At 34.8% G+C, this 25687-nt stretch overlaps 1 protein-coding gene across 2 annotated transcripts in view; it reads right to left on the minus strand.

The window, feature by feature from the left end:
- GRID2 (glutamate ionotropic receptor delta type subunit 2) overlaps nucleotides 1-25687 on the minus strand; it is a 1446155-nt gene that overhangs the window by 723771 nt on the left and 696697 nt on the right. For both annotated transcript variants that reach the window (XM_036026381.1, XM_028505846.2), the window contains exons 3-4: nucleotides 20075-20359; nucleotides 2535-2740 (exon numbers count right to left, since the gene is read on the minus strand). In XM_036026381.1, the coding sequence (XP_035882274.1) occupies nucleotides 2535-2740; nucleotides 20075-20359 (491 nt within the window). The remainder of the gene's footprint in view (nucleotides 1-2534; nucleotides 2741-20074; nucleotides 20360-25687) is intronic.

Here is a 25687-nt window from a genome sequence, read left to right on the forward strand (position 1 = left end):
CATCACCAAGCTCGTTGAGTAGTCAACATACCCAACTCCATTAATTCCCTCCATGACCCTTTGCAATCTTTCTCTAGTCTCTGCCATTCTTAGGAACTTTTTGACTCCTCAATAGGAATACCTTTTTTGAATTCCCATCCTAAAATGTTTAACTCTAATAGCTACCCTTTGTTCTACACACTTAGGACCCATAACATACCACTATGTGAGCTATCTCCCTACCTTTGAGACTATCTTTTGTCCCTTGCCTGTATATTTTTTTACACTTTGCAAAATTAGTAGAGCTTCCCTGAAATTTCATTTATAGCCCTTCCTCCTTTATCCTTTGTAAGTTCACCTTCAGGAATATCTTCCATGTGCAAGGTTTTAAAGGCATCTCTGTGCCAAAAAATCTTTTATTTAAGACTTTTCTATGACACTACCTCTTTCTGGCACCTTTCACTCCAATATTTTGGTCAATATTCATTTTATTTTCCTTTTTACCATAATATTCATTTTATTTTTCTTCTCACCATATATTCACCACATAGAAATCTCTCTTTTAATTCACAAATAAATGTGTTCTTGCTAAGTAACTACACTTCTGGGCTTTTCAATCTAATATGCTTCAGCCCTTACTTTACTGGGCAATTTGTCAGCAATATCAAGTTGGTATTATTTTGTCCTTTGCTTTTGTGCAAGCTTTTTTACTTTTGTAATTTTTTTTCTATCTTATTTTTCCCCTACAAGCTTAAGTTTTTCCCAGTTTCCTTTGCTAGATCTTATTTCCCTGAATGTGCTTGTTCTTCAGTTTTGTGCTTCCCCTTATTTAACTATTCGTTCTTTGCACATTGTAGTGCTTTACATATATGTATCTGTGTTAGGCTCTGAGCTCTCCTCAGTATTTGAATAATGTATGCAACTGCTTACTGCATATCTATTAACTTGAGCATGAAGAAAAGCTCTGAGGACTAAAGAACATACTTAACCTGTCCAACATAGGCCTCTTCACCTTACCCCCAGACCAGCTTTTCCTCTTATGTTGCCTCATCTTTATATTTGCCTCCTTGCCACGGTAAAAGTCTCTACCTCATCTTTTTTAAGGCATATCTTAGGATATCTCATTAATCTACATTACAAATTTAGTATGTTGAAAGCAATATATTATTCCCATTTTACTGATGGTAAAATCGAGACTCAGGAATGTTAACTAATTTGCCAAAACAACATGCCCATAAAGTGGCTGAGATAGATTTGTATTTATCTGTTATATACCACATCTTTTCTGTGAATTCCTACCTAGGACACTAAGGCCAGTTCAAATGTGCCTTCTTAATGAAGCCTTCTCAGATGCTTCAGCCTGATTTATTACAGTTATAAGATTCCAATTTATAGTACATGTCTTTGTGCATTTCCCTTCAGTCTTCTAGCATATTTTGTGTTTCTTAAAGGAAAGAATCAACTCCTGCAAAATAGAAAATATTCTTTCAGTTGTAGAAAAATCTGGTTGTTTAATTTCCTAAGCTAGAAAAAGATTGAACTTCTATATTTGTTCTTAAACTGCATAACAAAGTTCCCTATTAAAATAAAAAATGGCAGTATTGGTATTTTCCCAAAAGTTTTATTCTATTAGTGATTTATATTCTACTTCAGTCCCTTGACACCAATTATATTATAGAGTGTTACAGAACTTCTAACACATTCTTAATTTGGAGGCCTTACAGCAGTACTTTAGAAGCTAAAGAAAGCATAATAGGGAAGTGAGAAAAAAGTATTAGTCAAAGCCACCAAAATTAAAAACACTAATAATAAAACCCATGTGAAAGTATGTAATGTCACGACCAGTTCTAGCACCATTAAACTGTAAAGCAGAATGACCTGACAGTAATCCTTTGCAAGGCAATAGCAAGCATTATAGAACACAGAGATGTTACACAAATCATTAAAATGTCTTAATTGTATTTTGACAAAGTTTTGAAGCTTCTAGCCACATAAACAGATAACAATTAAAACTTTGAGGCTACAGTATCATAAAATGTATAGTGGTCATCACTTTGCGGTTTCAGAGAGTTTTAATCATTTGTCTTGGTACAGAGTTCACAAAGCAGAAGTAATTTGCTACATGTTTCTGTAAAAGTAATCATGTTCAGGCAGCAATAGCCTGATTCAAGTAAATCTTTTTGCAGAAGTGGAATTTTAGTTCGCAAAAACATTTAAGGATTAGAGAATTTTGCATTTTGAATTCATTCTTGAGCTTGTTAGACTCATTCAGGTCAACAGCACTTGTAAACTGTCATAAGATTTCTTAAAATCATCCTGGATATATATATATATATATATAAATGCAATCACTCAATCATTTTCAGCAACTAACTGGACAGTGCAGGGTACATACAATGAGCCAGGAGTTCACTGTGCTGCTACCTCCACTAGTATTAATGAGAGTTGTATACTTAATTCCCTCTCACTGCTCTTAATTTTCAATACCCCAGTGAGGTCTATTCCAACACATTTAATTTCACACTCTAACCCCACCCCCTGACAATTTTCCTTACCTCAGTAATGAAGGATTTGGCTGTGGCAGGATTCATAACAAGGATGGCTCGCCTAAGAGTGTCTCGATAGCGATTCAATTCCTCTATTCTCATGGTATCAAAGAGAGTGGTGATCATTTTATTGATGTTGTTTTCTACCTTTTGAAGTGCAACATCCATCCCTTGCTGAGACACTTTGTCCAAAAACTCCTGTATTCCACGGATATCTAGGAGAAACAAAATCCCAACGAAGTGTGAATCAGAGCACAGAAGGGAGATAAGAACTATTTCATTTATATCAGAATAGTTTATTGTTCAACACTGTATGCTGTCTAAAACTACAAATTGAGTAGCTGGTAAAACTCCAATATATGTTTTAGGTTTAGTGTGATTTAATGTGTTTACATAAAAATGTAGAGATTATTATTTTTATTTATTTTTTAAATATAATTTATTGACTATATGCTATTACAGTTGTCACAATTTTCCTCCTTTCCTCCCCTCCACCAGGTACCCCCCTTCATTCCAGCAATCACCCCCTAACTTAGTTTACGTCCAAGCATCGTGCATATAAATTCTTTGGCTTCTCCATTTCCTATACTATTCTTAACCTCCCCCTATTCATTTTGTACCTACCAATTATGCTTCTTCATCCTTACATCTTTTTCCCCAATCTCCCCTGTCCCCCTCCTAGCTGATAGCTCTCCACATAATTTCCATATCTATGATTCTCCTCCTGTTCTGGTTGTTTGCTTAGTTTTGTTTTTTTGTGTTTGTTTGTTTGGTTTGGTTTGTTTTTAGATTCAGTTCTTGATTGTTGTGAATTTGTTGCCATTTATTTTAATGTTCCTAGTTTTGATTTTTTTTAGATTTTATTTATTTATTTCTAGACAGAGGAGAAGGAAAAGGGAACGAAAGGGAGAGAAACATCAATGTGTAGTTGCCTCTCCCACGCCCCCTACTGGGGCCTTGGCCCACAACCCTGGCATGTGCCGTGACTGGGAATCAAATCAGCAGCTCTTTGGTTTGTAGTCTGGCACTCAATCCACTGAGCCACACCAGCCAGGGTTGATCTTTTTTTTCTTAAATAAGGCCCTTTAGCATTTCATGTAACAATGGCTTGGTGATGATGAACTGCTATAGCTTTATCTTATCTGGGAAACACTTTATCTGCCCTTCCATTCTAAATGATAACTTTGCTGGATAGTGTGATTTAGGTTATAGGTCCTTGCTTTTTATCACTTTGAATACTTCTTTTCAGCCCCTTCTAGCCTGCAAAGCTTCTTTTGAGAAATCAGCTGATAACCTTATGGGAGCTCCTTTGTAGGCAACCCTCTGCTTTTCTCTTGCTGCTTTTAAGATTCTCTCTTTATTTTTAACCTCTATCATTGTAATGGGTATGGAATGAGGTTCAGAGCAGAGCGTGGCCTGAGAGACCCCAGGGATCCTCACAAGTCTAGCTTGGGGGCTGGGAAAAGCAGCAGCACAGGGATTGACAGTTATTTTACATATCAGTAACATCAAGCTAGCTTCATAGTCTGCTTAGGCCAGGGAGATGGGCATCACTTTGACCCATGATGTAGCTGAGAGGCAGCTCCCCACAGTTATAGCACCTGTGCGAGAGCTTGGAGATGGTTCACTCCATGCCAAGGGCCCATACTTGCCCAGACTAGCAATGGTAGCCGAGAAAGGCAGAAGAAACCAGACTACTGGCAGGTGTAACTCAGTGTGGGAGGAGTCAGAAATTGGGTTATGGAAGAAGATTCATGCCAGGATTTAAACCCAAGTGTGGCAGACATGCTAGGGCTTAACCACACCGTTTTGAGAGTGGAGAGGGGTCTCTTTTGACCACAAGGCTTAGAAAGCAGGAAAGCAAGATGTAGCAGCCATGTAAAGCTCTCTCTTCTGGCCCAGTGGTTAGAAAGGATGCAGGATTCCCCAGCCTGCCATGAGAATGCAGTTTTGGATTTAACAACGGGAGCCTAGGTGAGCTACGGACTTCTGTTTTCTTTTCCTGAGATATGGTACCCCCTGACTGGCCTGGCTTGGCAAAAGGAAGCAGGAGTCAGTGAGTATATGTGTTTGTGGGTGTTTAAAGGGACTTTGAGATTTAATGGAGATATTCTACCATTACCCTAAACCTATGTAACTTTTAAATAAATAATGCCTTTACTTTTTACCAAACTCTGACATTGAGAGCCAAAATTCCTACCAGCAACAAGCAAAAAGAATAATGAAAGACCCCCAGAGGCAGAGGGTATTTTCTGTAACATCATATTAATTATGATGTGTCTTGGTGTGGTCCTCTTTGGGTCCAAATTTTTGGGACTCTCTGTGCTTTCCTGGATTGTATGTCTATTTCCTTCACCAAATTAGAGGCATTTTCTTTCATTATTTTTTCAAATAAGTTTTCCAGTTTCTTGCTCTTTCTCTTCTTCTGGCATCCCTATGATTCAGATGTTTTCTGTTTGGGGATATTCCAGAGGCTTCTTATACTATACTCATTTTTTAAAAATTCTTGTTTCTTCTTTCTGTAATGGTTGAATGTTTATTTCTTTCTTATGTTCCAAATCATTGATTTGAGTCCCAGCTTCAGGGAGGTCCTTCACTGTTTGTTCCCTGGAGATTCTTCTTTATTTCACTTGGTGTAACCTTTTTTTCTATGTTGTTGCTGTACTCACTGAGTTCTTCGAGGATCTTGATCAACAATGTTACAAATGTTTCATTTGACAGATTGGTTATCTCCATTATTTAGTTCTTCTTCTGGGGTTTTGTCCCATTCTTTCATTTGGGCTGCATTTCATTGCCTCAGTATGGCAGCCTCCCTATGTTTGTTTCTGTGTATTAGGTGCTTTGACTCCCTGTCTTAGTAGCATGGCCTATTGTAGAAAAGGCACCAGTAAATTATGTGGGATGGGGTCTTAGGCAATCACCTGGGTAGGGCCAACCTGCTTCACTGCTTTGTGGCTCTTTGTGGGGGGAGGATTTGGAGAGGGGACAGTGCCACTGCCTGGCGTGCAACTGGCACCCTTCTAGCTGTTGCCCTGGTGCTGAATCCTGGAGTAGGTGGGTTTGTGTACATCCTAAGAGTCTGCAGGCCCTTTAAGCAGAGTATCCTGAAAATCCAATAGTTTTCTCCACTGTCCCAAACCCCACTGGTTTTTACAGCCAGAAGTTATGGGGATTTAACTCCCCATAGCTGGAATCCTGGGCCGTGTGGTCTGGCCTGGGGTGGGATCACTCACTCCCACGGTATCCCCTCCCAATTTTTACCCACCACACTGAATGTGGGACCACCTATTCCACTGCTGTTGCCACCTCTCTGTGCCACGCTGCATCTCCTTGCCTCTCCGACCATCTCCGTGTCTCCGTCCCTCCTACCCGTCTGGATGAATGTGGCTTCTTTACATCCTTGGTTGTTTGACTTCCATACAGTTTGATTTTCTCACAGTTCTGGGTGTTATTTACTTCAAGGTTTAGTTCTAATTCTGTCTGTGGTTGCAAAAGGGGGCAAAGCATGTATACTATGCCTCCATCTTGACCAGGAGATCTAGACATTATTTTTTTTAAAGATTTTTAAAAGATTTTATTTATTTATTTTTAGAGAGGGAGATAGAGAGAGAGAGAGAGAGGGAGAGAGAAACATCAATGTGCGGTTGCTGGGGGTTATAGCCTGCAACCCAGGCATGTACCCTGGCTGGGAATCGAACCTGCGACACTTTGGTTTTCAGCCCACGCTCAATCCACTGAGCTACACCAGCCAGGGCTTAGACATTATTATTATTTTTTTTTTTTAAATGAAATCTTTTTTTTTTTAAAGATTTTATTTATTTATTTTTAGGGAGGGAAGGGAGAGGGAGAGACAGACAGACAGACATCAATGTGCAGTTGCTGGGGGTTATGGCCTGCAACCCAGAAATGTACCCTGGCTGGGAATCGAACCTGGGACACTTTGGTTCCCAGCCCGAGCTCAATCCACTGAGCTACGCCAGCCAGGGCGACATTATTATTTTTAAAGTGAGTATCTTTCTCTTCATTGAGCATCCCAAGTTATCTCACCTGTGAAAAATGTTAGGCCTGGCTCCTCACTTGCCTAAAGGAAATGTGAGATAAGGAAAGTGCATTCCTTATTTTCCTCAGCATTAAAAGTGATATCAGCCTCAGGGAAAATGTGGATATCATTTATGGCAGTTGAATCTGAATCAAGATTACTAAAATTTATTAAAATAAGGTGACAATATCACTAAACTTGACACTTACAACCTAAACTAAAAGAGAGTTTTGAGAGGTTATCTTTAGAGAGAGGGTCACAGGTCACTTAGACCACAAATAGCTTCATTTTTGTCTATTGTATGAGAACCACTTCTTTAGCTCAAATCTGGCAAACTTAGTAGGAGGCAATTTTCTTATCAGAAGTATGGGGAATGTACTTCAGGTGCAAAACAAATTTTAACAAAATGTTCACACACCCATTCCAAAAAAAGCAAGTTTTGAAAGATCATCAGATAAAAATTGTGTCCATTTCACATTTAAATAAAGAGGGTAAAATCTGTCTAAATAAAGTGTTTAACAATTCATACTTGGATATACTGTATATTTAAGTAACAATACATTTCTGGAATGTTACAAATATTTCTCCCCAGTATCACACTGGTTGTTTATAGGAGGGATTTGAACATTGATAAATATAATTGAAAAAGATACATGGCAAAATAATATCTTAACATAGCAGATTAGCTTTTTCTATGTAATAAACTACATGTTGTCTGTATGTATCCATGGCACAAAATGTTTAAAGAGAGAAAACTAGTGAAGGATAAGAAGTAAATAGGATTGTGGGTTGCTCATTGTCAATGTATTATATCTCGAAATTCCTAACTGTGTGTGATTGCACACATTGAAATTTGTGTCTCAAGGGCAATAATTAGTTCATGTATTTTTCAGTACATTAACAATTAAACACAATATATAAATCCATAGAACAAGAAAATAAATAGCCCGAGATTTAGAAATTAACATATGCTCATAACAAACATTTATACTTGCCACATTACAAATTAACTTTAAAATTTTACTTTTGTATTAGTTTTATTTTAAAACAATTACTACAAATATATAGTCAGTTATCTGATAACTCTCAAATACTTCAGAATAGATAACTTCATAAATTCTACTTTATATTCCCTATTCCTAATTATATTATAAACCCAAGATGTCAGAATCAAGCAGCTTGAAAGAACAAAGATTCATCTAGAGCAGAACAAGAGATAAAAGAGCTGGAATAATAAAGGTATTATGTACTCATTAGATATCCAAGTCAGAAAGTACCTAAGGGTGTAAAATGCTCAGGAGTGGATTAAACCAAGGGTTAGATCTGATGAAATTTACAGCCACAGGTAGACATCTAATAGGACTGTGTACATATTCAAACAAGCATTTTCAAACTTCAGTGTGACTCAGGATCACTTAGAAATTTGATTAAAAATATAAAAGCTGGTCCCCACCCCAGAACCAGTATGACAGAGTGAAAAATACATTGAAATAAATAAAAGTGCTCAGAAAACACTGTGTGACCAGAGCATAAGGCTCCAGAACATTAATGGTCTAGGACATGTTCTGTTCCCAGAAATAATATACCAGTGCAATATCATATCATAATTTTCTAGATAAATATTGTTTCAAAAGTACTTACTGAATACAGAGCACAATGTTATATGCAAGGAACACAATAGTGAATGTCCTTCTCCACATTGAGACAGACAACAAACAAGTAAACAAAGTAATACAAACAAATCACATCAGTGCTTGAAGGAAATACTAAGGGTGCTCTGGGAGATAAGGACAGGATAAGGAGGAACATCTATTTTTGTTAGAATACTCAAGGAAGATCTCTCTGGAAAACATGTATGTAAACTGACAATAAAGGATGAGAAGACATAACCTATACAAAGAGATTGAAAGTGAAGACAACAGCATAGGAAAAATGCCCCGAGGAAGCAAAGAGTTCTTGTTTGAAGTTCAAGGATTCCAGTGTGGGTGAGGCTCAATGAGTGATGAGAGTTGACTTAGGTGAGCTCCACGTAGAGTGTGGGTCAGATTATGTGGACCTTGGTGAGGCACAGAGAGGTTTTTCTTTTATTCTAAATGCAGTTTTTATCTATTGAACATTTTAAGAAGAGGATCTAAGTGGTGACAGGCTGTGTGTGCAGAATGAAAAACAGTTTAAGTCTGAGAGTGACTTGTTAAAGAGTGTGATTCAAATTGAGCTGGTAGATAATATCCCCTTGATTTAAAACAGTCTGCCATTTTTCTTAGCTTTTATTTTTGACCAGAAGGTAGGGGTGTGTGTGTATACACATATTTGGCCATAAAAGTGATGTGACAAAAGGCTGTTAGTATCTCTCTGCTTCCTTAGTCCAGAATTCTGGTATCATTGCCTACATACATGTGATTGAAAATGTTTTAAAAAATATTTCTGATATGTAAATGAAGAAATATTTATTTCATAGATGTCTCCTAAGATCAGATTAGGGAAGGCATATTTGTGTATGTACAAAATCCAGTGTAGTGTCTATCACACGGTAGTTTATTTTATTTTTTAAAGTGCATTTTATTAATTATATTATTACAATTGTCCCAATTTTTTCCCCTTTATCCCCCTCTACCTTACACCCCTTCTCCTTCCAACATTCCCCCTGTCCCTTAGCTCCTCTGCATGGGTCATACATATAAGTTCTTTGGCTTCTCCATTTCCCATACTATTCTTAACTTCCCCCTGTCTATTTTGTACCTACCATTTATGCTTCTTATTCCTTGTACCTTTCCCCCCATTTCCCCATCACATGGTTCTTCATTAATAGTAGTATACAACTGCTTGTTAAGGGTAATCTCCCCCCACCCTTAGGAGAGAATTGCCTAAAATATAATGATGGCTAGCTAACCAAAACAGCAAGCACAATGTTTTAGATTCTAGGAATGCAAGAGTTAAACACTAATAGCTTTGCTTATTTGAGAATAACATAAAAAAAACATGATATGTGGCAACTGATATGTTTGATGTGAGAAGAATCTGAATCTATTTATTAGCTGCTCTGTGGAAAGTCAACATGAAAAGAGCCTGGGCCTTTGGTTTTGTTAATTCATGAACATAATCAATCATTGCAATTATTTAACTCCATTATCTGTATGCCTATTAGTTGGCATAAAATGAAAACAACATTTACAGAAAGAAAAAGATAATGTATGGTGCCTGACCTCAAGGAACCTCCAGGCTTATGCGTGGGACTAAGTGCTGTTTATTGAGAGTAGAAAGATTAACAGTATTGAATAGTTTCAGTTCAGTAGTTCTCAGTGATTACTAATTCTACTGGCCAGGTAATTCTATAACAAGTAGCGGAAAGTTCATTAACTAAGTTATTAAACATAAAATTAGGGAAAAACCCAAGAGGACAAACTTTTCTCCTGGGAACTATAAAGGAAGAGTGGTAGCCAGAATAATGGCCTTCTGAAGATGCTCAAGTCCTAATCTCCAGAACCTGTGAATATGTTAGGCTATCTAACAAAGGGGATTGACACTCCATATGGCATTAAAGCTGAGTATCACCTGAACTTAAGATGAGAGAGCTCTTCATTCTTTGGGTAGGTCTAGTGGAATCATGGGATCCTTAGGGTTGGAAGGAAGAGGAAAGTCAAAGGGAGGACTGACTGCTGAAGAATAAGTTGACTTAGGAAACTTTGGAGAGGGACATCGTTATTACTTTGAAGGTAGGCTGTGCAACTGAAACTGACGTAATGTTACTACCTGGTGTTACCCCAGTACATTTAATTAGAAAAAATACAGGATTGTCTACTGAAAAAAAAAAATAAAAACATTAAGATTGTGGTGGGGAGGGGAGTATAAAGGGAATCAATTTGAACAGAAAAATATATTTTAAATTGTTCATAATAATAGAAAAATAAAAAGAAATATAAGTATATTAATACCTTTCCCAATAACTTTTAATTGTCTTCCGTTACTATTTAGTCTAACTCTAATTGTCCTTCAGGCCCAAGAAAAACCTAGGAAGTTATAGGAGACTGATTGACAGGGAAGCGGATGCTGAGATCCAGACAGAACAGGATGCTTACTAAGGACTGCTCTTGGCAATAACACTTATGAAACCAGGAGGAGAGAGCAGGGTCATCAGAGAAGAGCTGTGGGACCTGCACAGACTTTGGGAGTGGGATGGCTTTGAGATACCGCAAGTTACGGATGTTTATAATCCTGCAAGGATTTGGGTTTGGTGGCTTTCTTCAGCTGAGTTTGATGGGTAAAGAAGGCAGTCAGCTGCCAGCACTCTCAGCAGCAGGTCAGAATGAGTGCTTTAGTTTTGAAGGGAGATTTGGGTGGCATGGAACAGAATGCATGCCGCAACGATCTTTGTATATATGGAGACCAAAATTAGTATTTTGGTTGTGACATGAAAAGCCACTTGCAAACATTTCATCTTTCTTTTTTGGAACAACATTTTATCCACACTATACTTCATGTCAGAAAATCAGATTCGGATCCTTACTCTGCTACCCATATAGCCCTGTGAATTTAGAGACAATTTCATAGTTGATGTCTGTTATTTTTACCTTCCGAGTTTTTCTTCTCCTTTATTCAAACAAGACCTCATTTTTTCATTTAAGTCAAACCTGGACTTGTCACTGTATCACACATTCTATTGGGTTCCACATTGTCCAGAATGGCCAACTTGAGCACTTCACAGCCTTGACCAAAGAAATTAGTTCTGGAATAGCCACAGGACTCAAGCAGGGGTTGAAATTTGATATATAGATAATGAAAAAGAAATGATCTCCCTTTTGTATCAGGAGCTGTCATGACGTGGTTATCAGATCATAAGGGCCAGAGTGTTGAGAGGTTGAGAGAGAAACTGGGACTGAAGCCTACTTGTGAAGTGAAACCGAGGCAAACTGGCTCTTTCTTAAACTTCCCAACTACACCAGTCATAGAAAAAACAAATTTTTTGTGCTTGCTTACTTTGAAATGAGCTTGTGTCACTTGCAAGACTAAGGGTATTCACCAATACAAAGTCTGTTGATAAACATCTAATAGTTTGGTGATTGATGAAGGTGAAGGCCATGTTTCTAATCATGAAGTGCAGTTTAGTGGAGAGGATAACAACTGAAATAAGCAGTTATGTTTTAATGTGATTAATTTCAGTAAAAGAAATGAAACCAAGGAATGAAAGCATAGGATAGTAGCAACTAACCACACCTTATTAATGCAAAAAGAAAATTATTTAACCTAATTACTAGGTTATTCTGATGAAATATTAAACTGTTAATTGCTAAGCAATGTACATTTTCATTATGAAGATTTTATTAACCCAGTCAATAGTCCCATTTTTTTCTTAATTTTCTTTTACTGCCTCTTTCTATGCAAAATATGGAAAACACAAATAAATTTTGATAAGGACTGAAAGTTGATCTAGGTAACATCCTTACAACTTGATATTTTATAACCATCAATATCACTGACATTTGAATAACTTTTTTAAACTACTTCCCCCAACAACTGTGCAAAGGGTAGTGGCTGATTAAAGGTCAATGATTTACTTTGTTAAATTGTATAAAATAATGACTTAATTGTAATCACTAATATAAGATTCAATTTAAATTCTATATGAAAAATGGTTTACCTTAAAATCAATTACAGCAGAAAAGTTCCAGGTCATATTAGAATCTAATGTATAAACTCATTTCAAAACTGACCTGCAAACCAATAGTCAGAATCCAGTCTCTGCTTCCTGTGTGCCAAGCACTGTGAGAGGAACTTGGGAGAGAATGCTGAGCAAGATAACCCAATCCCTGCCCTCAGACAGCATGTTATCTGTACCCCTCCTGATAACAAAGACCTCACTGCAGATAGCAGAAACTTACTATACTACCTGTTTTCCAAACTGTAGTGGCAATTTAACTAAATTTAATGGCATTCTCCAGAATATATCAAACAGTATCTCCATCTCATCACTGTATTCAAATATCACCTTTAAGATATCGAATTTGGTGGGAAAAGATATTTGTCATTAATTATTTGTAAGTCTGATTCCCCCCCCCCCCCCTACTCATTTCTCTCTCTTACTTGAGTAGATTAGGCACATTTAATCATTTTAATTACTTATTGCACTGAAGACCTCATTCTGAGCAGCAGACTTCAGTACTGTATTAAGCCAATCTTGGTGTTTCTAAAATTATGACAGAAGGCTGAGCTTCAAAATTAATTATTTAGAGTCTTGTTACTTTTCTTTTAGATAAAAAGAAATGTGTCCTACTGCTGGGTACATAAAACACATCGTTGAGCTAAACAAATTTTCCCAACATATGAATAGGAAAGCATACTCTATAAATGTTTTGTTACCTAAGAAAATAGGGCTTTTAGAGAACCTTTACTTGAAAAGGAATTTGAGTCTTTATTGAGTATTTTCTTTTCATCGTAGTGTATTTAGAAAATAATGATAATAAAATACAATATTAGATTTCGAGGTGATACAGTTCAGCAATAGTTGTCTATCACTGAAATTTTCTATTTGATAAGAGCTTGTGATTTTAACACTTGATCACAGGGCTCCAATATGTGTATTATCTTTCACTAATGCTGATCAATATTTTTAAGGATGTTTTGCTGATAAATGAATTCAAAGTAGTATAATATATCATTTTTACCTACTTGTCATAACATGTACTAATGCACTAATGCAAAAGAAATCATTCTGTAAGATGCTTGGTAAAAGTATATATTTATTGATGTACATTGAGTTAAATGAGAGAACTGAAAGTTGGAATGTAGCCAAATGAGTAATAAACAGCTTTAAGGCTGTCTAGAGAGAAAGTTAATAATATAGTCATTAGACATTTGAAAACACTCTCAGGGTAATTGTAAACATTTTCAGTCAATTAAGAGGAATGTGTCCATTTTATGGGCCTTGATTAAGCCTACATTAAGAATTCATGGAATATATTTTGTGATTTCTAGGAATTCATTCATGAAGATGGTCATTCAATATTTATTTCTAAGGGGTCCCACCGTATGTCAATTTAATTGTAAGGAAAAGGTGACATACTGAGTCTTTAAGTAGTGATTAAGTACCGCAAATTATTCAACTGTGTATTGACCCTTAACTGGGGATTTCTAAATCAGTGTTTTTAGAATGCAGGGGAACCGATAAGTAACCCATTTAGTATTATATGAAGTTGAGTTTCTTTTTTGTGTGTGTGTGTGTGTGTGTGTGTGTGTGTGTGTGTCAAAGTATATATTTCTCTGTTCATGTAGATGAACAAAGAAAGAAACTTGATTATCTACATATGTATATAGAGAAAGAAGTACCATATTTTGCTGTGTATAATGCACAGTTTTTTGCCAAATTTTTGAGAGAAAAATAAGGATGCACATTATACATGGACAGAATCTAAAATACTTTGTATCTGTTCTTGTGTTTTGTAATTGTTACATAAAATTTCTTGTACTATAATATGTTAAAAGATAAATGCTAAAATTCCTTTATAATACATAAAATATGTATCTAAATATAAATAAATAGACAATTGAATTAAAAATTAAAACAAAAGATTTTTTCCAGAAAGTTTGAGCCAAAAATGTGGGTGTGCATTATACACAGCAAAATACAGTACTTGATTTAGTCATTTCCATGCTAAGCTATTTTATTTTATCAACAACTACTATGCACTTTTAGGTCTCTGATTTTCAGAAATACTGAGTTTAACAAATTATAGCAAAGATTTATATATAACTAAAAATCTTGTTGTAAAAGAGAAAAAAACTAAACTAAAATGTAAGGAGAATGTCAGAAAGGCTAAGAACATAAGATAGTTTATACTAACCAAACAAAAAGAAACAAATTCCAACTAAAGAAGTATGTCTTTTAAGAGCAATTTTAAAGGTTGAATTATAAAGACAGATATTTGTAATTTTATTTAACATTAAATATTTAATATAATTCAGTTTAATATTAAATTAAAATTTAAAATAAATTAATTTAATTAAAATAACCTAATTGATATTAGGTTTTCTTCTATGTAAGGTTTCCTTCCCATTGCAAAGGGAAGCACTTGTATCCACACATGCCTATGCTTCATTCAGAGAATCGCCATGTAATTCAGCTGTGATTGACAGAAAGCTATGTCCCTGACCAAATTATTTGGTTCAAGGATTAGCACAGGACCTGGACAGGGAGGGCCTGAGATTGATATATGGATACGTGTCCATATAGATGATATTCAGGATATGGATAAAGAACGGAGAGGGTCATTCTTTAGTATAATAACCTGTAAAGATATGCTTTGGGCCACCAATGCCATCTGTCTTGCCTTGGATGGAGCCAATTGTTGAAGTGAAGTAGGGATGAGGATATATAAGTGGGCACCTCACTACTTTCAAAAAGATCATGTCTCTGTCATCACCATACTAAGCTGCTTAGACACCTGTTATTATTATCCTTATTATCCTTCCAGTCTCCATAACTAGATCTATCAAAGAGATCTACCAATAGATCCACACCAGTATCAGGCTGGGATCAATATTATTTCAGGCAAAGGAAATTAAAGAACCCAAGTAGCTCATTTGATGAAGACGAGTTCGATCTTACTGCTTACATCACTCCATTCAGTTCTCCCAGTCCTGAAATCCAACTGTTCTCTCATCAATAGTGTCTGAACAGAATCCTCCCACTAAAGCAGTCTATCTGCTTTTACTCTATTTTAAGGGCCACCTACTCCTAAAACTTTCTGGTTTCTGTATGTTGTCAGTTCCCTGATTGCAGAATGCAGCCATTACATTCAATTAATTCCTTGCTTAGACCTCTCTGATAGACTGCCTAGACTACTGTCAGTTTTTAATAACTCTCCCAGAATATCATATTCCACCTACTTGACCAAACTTCCTTCCAGGGATTTGGTTGAAACCTAGGCAAACTGAGAGTGATGCACAATTTGAAGGGTAGGGGAATATAATGAGTAATGCAATAAGGAGCGAACATATAATTTTTAAAATGCAGAAATTATAAGGACACACAACAAGATATAAGTGTTTTTTTTTTTTTCCTAAAAGGGGGTAATGGTTTTACCTCTCCTATGCAGGCAATAGGAGCAGGCAACTCATTCTGTAATCAGCACACGTGTCAGATAATGTGATTGAAAAACTAGAATGGATAGGAATAAAGGCATTTAGAAAGGTAGATCACCTGAAAAACACATCCTGTTGAAAATGGGAAATTGCTTTTGGTAATTAGGCAGTAGAAGACTAGGTAAGGAGAAAACTAAGTCATTATTTTCTTTACTTATTAATAAATTATTATAAGCAAAATGATTACTTAAGAGTTTACTAAAAAGGGGTCATTTTGTCCAATGTAAGTGCTTTAAGATTCACAGAAAAAAAAAAGTTTTGACTGTTTAGAAATGTTCAATGTCCCTTGTGAAGTAGGCTTCTTCAAAATATGAGTTCTCTCTCCCTTGGAGTGTTCTAGACTCTGCCAGGACAAACAATGCTACCAGTCAAAGACATTGAAGAAGCAACCTGCTGACATTTGTTTCCAAAATGCTTTATCAAGGAACAAAGCTGGCTTTATCAGAATGATTTGGGGAATGTTAAAATTATGTTGCTTGTGCCTACCTTGCAAATATTCTGATTTCAAGGGTCCAGGAGGGGACCCAGGTATTATGATGATTAAAAAGCTCTTCTAGTCATTCTGATTTACTACCTAATTGGGGTTCTAGGTGTCTGCTATATTCAATTCTAACTTTTGCTCTATGACTCCATAATCCTTAAGGGATCATGGTTCAATTATATTGTTTCTATTGCAAATCCAGGCTTGAAGTCATTCTCTCTCTTTAATAAAGAAATTCTATATATTTCATTTATAAGCATTTTTTAATTTTATAGTTGTTCATATCTTAATCTTAAACTTATTTCTATAACATCAAAGTACTCTAGTGTTGAAAGCAAGGGTATAAATTAGACTATCAGTGTTTGAAGTCAGGCTTCTTGACTTACTTTCATGTTACCTGACTTCTTACTACTTCAGTTTTTTATTTATAAAAATCATCACCACCATCATCATTATCTTCATCATCATCATCTACTTAGGGCTGCTAAGATGATAAATGATATGATGCATGTATGGCACTTAGAATAGAGCCTGAATACAATAAATGTTCTCTATATAATTAGCCCTTGTTATATTTTGGGGTGATAGTTCACTGCAACCTCCTGATACTCATTATACATGGTTAGGAGTACAGGCTCTGGTCAGACTTTACATCTCAGCTTTGACACTTCTAATACTTTGTGAATGAATTACCCATCAGTTGCTTCTGTTTTCTAATTGTAAAATTGTGATAATAGTATTACTTATTTTATTAGACTTGTTGAGAAGATTAAATGGTACAATATATAATATTTATTCTTGTCCCTGTCAAATAAAAACGTTCAAGGACATTTAAATATTTTTATTGCTGCAAGACTTGTTCACATTTCCTCTTTATTGGATCAGCTGTCTGCCATACTTTATGAAAGTTCGGTTGGATTTTGAGAGGCAACAATCAAGTCAAAGTCTACCCATAAAGCCTCTGATTACTGCTGCTGAAATTAAACACTCTTTTTATTACACAAGGCTAGTGTTTAGTTTGTGTCATTCATGTCACATTATTTTCTCTATTAAGAGAGTTATGTAAATATTTTACCTTTTTAAAATGGTAAGCTTCTTAATGTCTAAGAATGCATTCTGTAAAACTTTTTATCTCATACTTTGCATCACACTAAGCAAATGAGCACCGAACATTTCCTGAATCACAGATTTTTTGAAAGCTCAACACTTTCTAAACTCTTTTCAAGTCTTTTAAAAAATGTTTTGAATCAATCCATTCAAATTAAGTTTCGATTTTTTTTCTCTTTTCATGCATTTACTTAGAATCAAAGACTCGAATCTTCTTTGTTAGGGAATTTAAAGTAGACTTTTGTACTGTACCCTTATTCACAATTAACTGCTTTGGGGGAAAAAAGTGTTTCTCTAATTAACTGGATACAGAAGCTTAACTTTTTAAAGTATATTTTTCTAAGCAAAATACATGTTCAATAACATGTGGCTCCAGCAGGTTGCCTGATTCCATCCCTAAATGATGCTTAATCCATTCATTAATGAAAGCAATTTCTGATAACCAAGATAAGAGTCAAGTATAATTCCAATGTTTGAACCTAAAATGACGACATTGATGAATGGCTATGTAAATAAACATAGCTCTCTTCAAATAACAAAGTATTTGGAATAGCTTGATGTTTGTTTTGGACTCTGGCCCAGTTCTTTACTAGAAAGATTATTGTAAGTATCACAGAAAAATTTTCTTTCACTAAACAAGAGTATAACTGGAAATCATTTTAATGATACAAGCAAGGTAAATTTTTTACAAATTATTAAATTAAATCATAAGTCAAAAGCAAGTTACCATCAGAGTAAAGGACATTTTTTTCATTCCTAACACAAACTCTGCTTCTCTCACAGGACCCAGTCGCATACTGTTTATGGCATCTTATTTATTCAAAAGAAATGGAGGCATTTCAAATGAATATGAACAATTTTATGTGACTACAAATTTAGTGTACATTTTCAAAACTATATGCCTCATCAATAATAAAAATGTATTCTCTTATAAATTTACTAACTGTAATCCATGTAGGACTTAGAAACAAGATAGCAAGGGATTTTCTTTCCTCATTGACATTTATGTTAAAGAGAAAAAAATTCTCATTTTAATATTGTAAAAGTGCTTTAAACCAAAATCATTTTTGTGTTCCTTATTTTACAGGACTTTTTTGATAATAATAACTAAAAAGTGTTTTCTTCTCTTAAAGAAAAATTTAGGGTTTAAAAATTCATTATTTCAAACTGTTTCAGTAGAGGTCATAAAAATACCATTTAAGGTTATAAAAGTCATAGATGATCTGATTGGGAGAAAACCATACTCAACATGTTGGTTTACTAGTAGAATTTACTATGTTCATTAAATAATCCTATCAGTGAATTTCAAATTTGTGTTCAATCCTTACTTTAACTGATGAGCCAATTATATTAAATTTCTTTTTGTTTATTTTATTCATTTCAGTCTCTTTTATTCATTTCATTTTGTTCTTTGACCCCTAAATAATATGAACTAAGCAACAAAAATAAGGATTTCCGTGCTGGGGACAAAGGAGTATGCTTCCGGAGACTGCCCCAGACTTTTGGCTGAAATCTACCCGTCAAGTTTATTGTGACTCTGGCTGCCAAAACCCCATGTGATCTTTGAATATTTAGGGCTAAATGTAACTACCACTTGCTTTCCCTTGCTGAGAGTCCACAGGAGTTCTTATTTGTTGCTTCCCATATTTCTGCCAACCTTTTTTGTGTTCAGTCTATTGATGCCTCTTCTGGCCCACTCTTGTGTAACTGTTTTCCAATATTGTTCACAATGCTGGGTAGTTTATAAAAAGAACACCATTATTTTTTAAATGCTTGTTTATTTATACGCTAAGAAAAATAAGTTACACTTCAGAAGGTGAAATCTTCTTGTTTTGTTTTTGTTTTATCACAAAACTGTGAAAACTAGACTCATTTATACTGAATGGAATTTTTTTTCCCTGAGCTTCCATTTTAAGGCTAATCTCTAAGGAAACATATTTCAAAATATATATTCCTCACAATATCTGTTTCCTTCTTTCATTTGATTACATTCATCTTCATTCTCCCAATAACAAAAATATGAAACTATTGTTGAACATTTCTGGAATCAGTTAGGTAGAAAACAAATAAATTAATTCGGGAAAAAAATAAACAAAATAATATCATTGTTACTTATTTTCTTTAATTAGATGAAGATAACACCAAGCCAAAGTGTCTTCTCAACTTATGATAAATTTAGGGAAAATGCTTTGTGTCTTACCTTGGAAAGTTAAATAAATTGTCCTCATACTACTCAGTATTTTTGTGAGATTTCATATGGTAATAATATGCCATGCTAATTAAAGTGATTTCAGTTACCCCCTAAAAGTTAAGTGCAAAGTAGTTATGAAAATCTGCAAAAGGGTGTCAATAAGATATGTCAGATATTTTTGGAACCAATAAATAGAAATACGTAATTTTTTCAGTATTCAAGGATTTGTCCAAAATGGTATTTTATTATCATATGAGATACAAATGTTTTTGAAAGGGGAAATGACTGTATTGTCCTTATGACTTCCCATTATTTGAAACACAAAGATATATTGGAGTCAGATTCCCTTTAGAAAAATTTAGACTGAGCAGTAGGTACAGGTATTTATATTAAAATCTGATTTCAAAGGGATTCAACAGAAAATATTGAACTTTGCTATAAAGTTTTTGTTGTTGCTGCTTGATTTATTAGAAGAATATGACAGGACAAGAAAACCACAGATAACAATGAGTAAGCTCCTTGAAGTTTTTCATGATTCAGTGAAGTTGCTTGCCATGCAAATATCAACTTACAAAACTCACACAAATCACACTTACCGTATTCACTGTCATAAAATATAATGAATTTCTGCCAGGCATATTCTGTAACAACTCTCAAGATAACATCATTTAAGTAGATAGGGGGGCGAACAGAGAGTGTGTAGTCATCATTCCTGTTGCTTCGGGTGAGCCCACAGCCACTCCTTGGGGTCCCAGCTGTTGCCCGCTGAATGAAGAGGTGGGGGATATGCATGGCATCTGCCAAAGACTGGAGGGACCCCGCTGACGTGCAGCCAATGGAACTGACCAGTGCCAAGATGCCTTGATTCATAAGTTCACAGGCTGCAGGAAAGCACAGTAATATTCAAATGTCAATGAGTTGCATACATTTTCTCATTTTTTGAGCACAAGTGAATTAAGCTTGTACAGTTTTCTGCCTGAGGAGATCCTCCAATTACAAAGTGCTATTGGAACACAGTTTAAAAGCGCTGCCCTTTTAGCTATTTGACCTGTGCGAATTACTTAGGTTCTCTTGTTTCTCAGTTTCTTCATCTGTAAAGAGGGTAAAATAGAATGAATTTTGCAGGATCATTGCCAGAGTTGGAAAAAAATTAGTGTCTGTTATTTGCCTCTCAGATGATAGTGATAGCCATGCTTTTATAATTATTAATGTATAAATCAGAGAAGAGATAATTCCATACTGAGTATATAATAAAAGGTTTTCAAAAAGGAGATAATATATGAAATGGTGAACAAAGGAAGCAGGGATGGGGGGGATGAAGGATTTAAGTAACACATTTCTGGCCATAGAAAACAGAGCTATCTGGTATTTAAAACTTTGGTAATGCTTGGTTTCTCTTACTAAACTGGAGAATTGAAATATTTTTTGTTCTTTTCCTTGACAAGTCAGAAAATTAATAGTCAAATTGATACCAAATTTCAGCAGCTATCTCATTCTGGTTTCCAGCTGAATTGAACACTTTTTTGTTTCTTTTATATGATTTATGATCTCTGTTTTTTAAAAATCCTAAACCAAGGATATGTTTACTGATATGAGTGAGAGAGAAAGAGAGAGACAGTCATCAATCAGTTGTCTGAACCACACTCACCAACCAGGGATCAAACCTGCAACCCAGGTATGTGCCCTGACCAGAATGAACCAGCAACATTTGGTTGTACTGGAGGATGCTCGAACAAAAGGTCGCCAGGGCCATCTCTGTTTTAATTTTAACTATTCTGTGTGTGACTACATGCTTACTTCAAAACATAGTAAAACTATATCAAATATAAATTATAAGTAAAAATAAATATAGAGCATACAGAGAAAAAAACTTAAGAAATGATATCTCAGAATGTCAATTTTTGAAGGTAAGACATAAAAAAAATCAATAGTAAATTTGAAGGAATCAAGGCAAAATAAATCCCATTTTAGAAAGTTAGTTATGATACTTGGTTCAGTCTTTATTCTAGGTTTTAGGTATGCTAGTTATTATATTCTCTATATTCAGACATTAATACAGATTATTTTACATAGTCCTTAGAAATTCAAAGGAAAACTTAGGTGATAAATACCTACATGTAATTAATTGATCAGTTAATGAAAGCTGACAAAATGTAAGTTCAGAAGTTATACTAATGATATGTATATAAGCATTAAATAAATTTATTATGATTAAAGCTAAGACAACTAATAAATAGTAAATAAATGAATAATTATTAGAAATATAATTTTCAAGGATAAGAAACATTATATAATTTCAAATAAATGTGAAAAATAGCATCAGAAGTGAACACTTCTTAGACCATAAAAGATTGAGTTTGCAGTTTCAGTAGAAGCCATAGTGCCTCCTCCTGTTCATGAAATAGGTGCATGATTTTACAGTTACACTTTCAATGAATTACGCAAAAACAATGGTCAAAAGACTGCTTCATTATTGTAGTAAATAATACCATTACTGATTACGTAAGGAAGTAGAAATTCACTTTTTAAAAAATATTCTGGTTAAATGCTTGGCTCATTTAGCATTTAAAATCAAAATAAGGGTGCATTAAGGTATACAGAGTTGAATTATATCTTTAGATTATACTAATTAAGAATGACTAAATAAATATAACATTTTCTATAAATCTACTATAAATGTTTTAAAGTTATATATTAAAAAGTTTGAGATGAAAAAACATAATTTTAATACTACATTCTCTCATGTATAAAATACATGAAAATTAACTATTTTAATCTTCAAAGTTAGAAAGACACACTTGAGTCATATATTAATCATTATTTAGCAAATAAACTTGTTGTAGCATATAATCTATAATTTCCTCCAATCAATTATGTCACTATCTATTAATCTCTGTCACTAGGAACACAAGCTAAACAAACACTAGAAAAAGTTATTACTATGGAAGCAAATGTGTTATCTTTAGATTATCTATTGTTTGGTGTTATTCATCCTGCTATATATATTAGCAAGAATAACTGAAATTTCCCTATCAAGTCAAAATAGGAACCATTAAAAATTGCAATCAGAGAACTATATGATGTTAGATCTGACAGGCTATTCAAAGATTATATAGTCTAGGGATGCAAAATCAACATTAACTGTTAGGCCAACCACAACTGTTTCATTAAGTTGGCATTCTGGAAGAATATTTTGAGAGATTCTGAGACTCAGTAAGAAAGAGTACCAAAATGATTATTTATCGTTTATCAGAGGAAAAGACTGGGGTGGAGGGGAATGGTAGCCTACAAGTCATAGATATGCATCCCTCTAATACTGCTCTACTGCTGTTGATTATTGATTACAGTTGTCATAAAACACACACTTCCCTTTAAAAAAAAAGAGGCTAGTCTCTAACTCATTGTCCAATATCAATGTCACCATAGCAAGCAAATGATATTCATAAACTTAAAATTTTGCATGGAAAAGAAGAGATACATAGAGGTCTCCATGGGGGAAAGTTCAATTAAAATAGTCTTATCAAGTTTTGTAAAATAGGTAGTCCCACTAAAGAGAAAGGAAGAGCTCACACACCTAAAATGGGTTGGGACTGGTTGAGCCAAACACAACCCCAGCTGGGCACAAATAGGAAAGGTTATTCAAGGCAACCTACTAAGGCTATATTTGATACCCATTTTGCCTAATTTTATCAAAATAAATATTTGCTTGAGCCCTGGCTGGTGTGGCTCAGTAGATTGAATGCCAGCCTGGAAACCAAAGGGTCATCAGTTTGATTCTCAGTCAGGGCACATGCCTGGGTTGCAGGCCAGGTCCCCAGTAGGGGGAGTGCGAGAGGCAACCACACACTGATGTTTCTCTTCTTCCCTTTCTCCCTCTCTTCCCCTCTCTCTGGAAATAAAAAAATAAAATCTTAAAAAAATATATATTTCCTCAAAGCAGGAAGATACAAATTGATTTCCTCTGGAAATCAACCCTTCATAGAGTCCTACACAAAGTTTATAACTCATGACTGAAGAAGAGATTTGAGAAAATAAAGAGCTACAGAAAGAACAGAAACAAAGATTAGTGAAACAGCCTACCATTTGCTAAAAGAATTTCATCTCTTGATTGTTAGAATGCCACATTTTTTAGTTTTAGTTCCATACGATGCATACTTCAGTTCGTTAAATATAGTGAGAAACTGAATTTGGAAGATCACAGTGTGTTTTTGTGGGTATCTTCCATGTTTTAATTGTAAGAATTCAAGCCAAGGACATCTCAATGTTATATTTCTTTCATGCTATTATTTTAAGCCTTGTCATTTATTTATACTATGTATACCTGTACAGATGAACCTCCAAACATACAGAGCATATTGAACAGCTGCTCATTTTGTGACTCCAGCTGTTTGAGATTTTAACACTATCAAAGATGTTTAGAGTCTGCACCAATTGCTGAAAGCACACTTTTCCCTCCCTCCCTCCCTCCCTCCCTCCCTTCCTTTAACACTTTCACCCTTTTTGGTTATTAAGAGGTTATGGAAATAAAGTTATCAGTATAAATTTAAGTTAAATGATTTTCATGTATAGTATCTTTCTCATTTCTTAAACTAATCAGTTTGAGTCTTCCTTTTTTATTGATTTTAATAAATAAAATGAGAATAAAATGAAATTTATAAAGGGTCTTGAAATTGATCACCTGTTATTGAACACTCAATGAGAACCTAGTACAATATTTTAAGATAGCACCATTCTTCTTGAATATACTTATTCACTGTGATAGTTTTTCTTAGTATTCATTTTGACCAATTAATTCATCCTGATATAAGCCCTTCCGACGATTTTAAATCACCACAGGACTTCAGCACATTCCATTCATACACTTGTTCTTTAACTGTCTTTAAATGTGTTTAACACACAGTTATCAATTTTCAACCATGTGCCAGAAGCTTCTTTGAAGATCAGAGAATGTATGTGACAGTTTCTATCCTCAAAGATTCTCGATCTATTCACCACAGTGAATTTCCCAAACCTCACTGCATCAGAATTCAAAGTGGAGATTTTAAAAAATACAGATGACTATGTCTACCCCTAGGAGCTCTACTTTATTCATCCCAGGCTAATAGGCATGGGTGTGCATTATGATGTGTTATCTGAGCAGTGCTAAGTGTGATGCTTTCTGGACTTACTAGTCTAGCAGAGGTAACTGCAGTGCTCTTTGATGTGATTGTTGCACAACATCTGATACTTGTTGATTTTCCTTATTTCTTTTTTTTTCAATAATATTGATAATATGACCATAACTGGGGAGTAGAACTTCTCTCTATTCTAATTATCTTACTTTGGAAGGAGTAAGGTACAAGTAAAGAAGATAAATAGAGTTAATAAGAATCACAATACTCCTCAAAGTGATTCTTACCTTCTTTTTTTTCCCAATAGTAAACTAAGAAGACTTCATACCATATTTCCACAATTCTTTTTTTAAAAATGGAATTGTTCTCTTTTTTATCCCTTTTTAAAATTTATTTATTTATTCTTTTTTTAGAGAGGGAAGGGAGGGAGAAGAGAGAGAGAGAGAGAAACATCAATGTGTGGTTGCTGGGGGTTGTGGCCTGCAACCCAGGCATGTGCCCTGACTGGGAATCGAACCTGCAATGCTTTGGTTTGTAGCCCATGCTCAATCCACTGAGCTACGCCAGCCAGGGCTCCACAATTCTAAAACATATATAATTAGTATAGACTTTATCATATCTAAAATCAAGACATATTTTAAATTTTTTCAATACACTTAATATGATAGATTATTTTTCTTGAAAAATTCATTCATCAATGTTGAATTTTACAATCAGTGAGCTCTTCTTACCAATGAGAAAATATGGTAAGTTTCCATGGCAGATGGGAATGATTTGTAGTCTTTCTAAACAGCTGAATTTAATTTAACTTCATTTTTTCTATTTAATCCATTAATGAATCAGAAGCATAGTATTTGTGATTGCTTTTTCCCTTTTTAATCCACCAAAAAGCACCAGATATTTGCTTTTATACTTGTAAGAACATAGCAATACAGAACATTTTCAGCCTAATCTAGACATTTAGCATTCTTTGCAAATATGATTTTTGGCAACCAACTGAGAGGTGGGATATAAAAGGTAAGATTAATTGGACACATCGTCAATGTAGTTTGCCAAAAATATAATCATTTGGAACAAAATTTTCTAAATAAAGATGGT

This window comes from Phyllostomus discolor, chromosome 1 (assembly GCF_004126475.2).
Source record: "Phyllostomus discolor isolate MPI-MPIP mPhyDis1 chromosome 1, mPhyDis1.pri.v3, whole genome shotgun sequence".
In the NCBI taxonomy this organism is placed as follows: Eukaryota; Metazoa; Chordata; class Mammalia; order Chiroptera; family Phyllostomidae; genus Phyllostomus; species Phyllostomus discolor.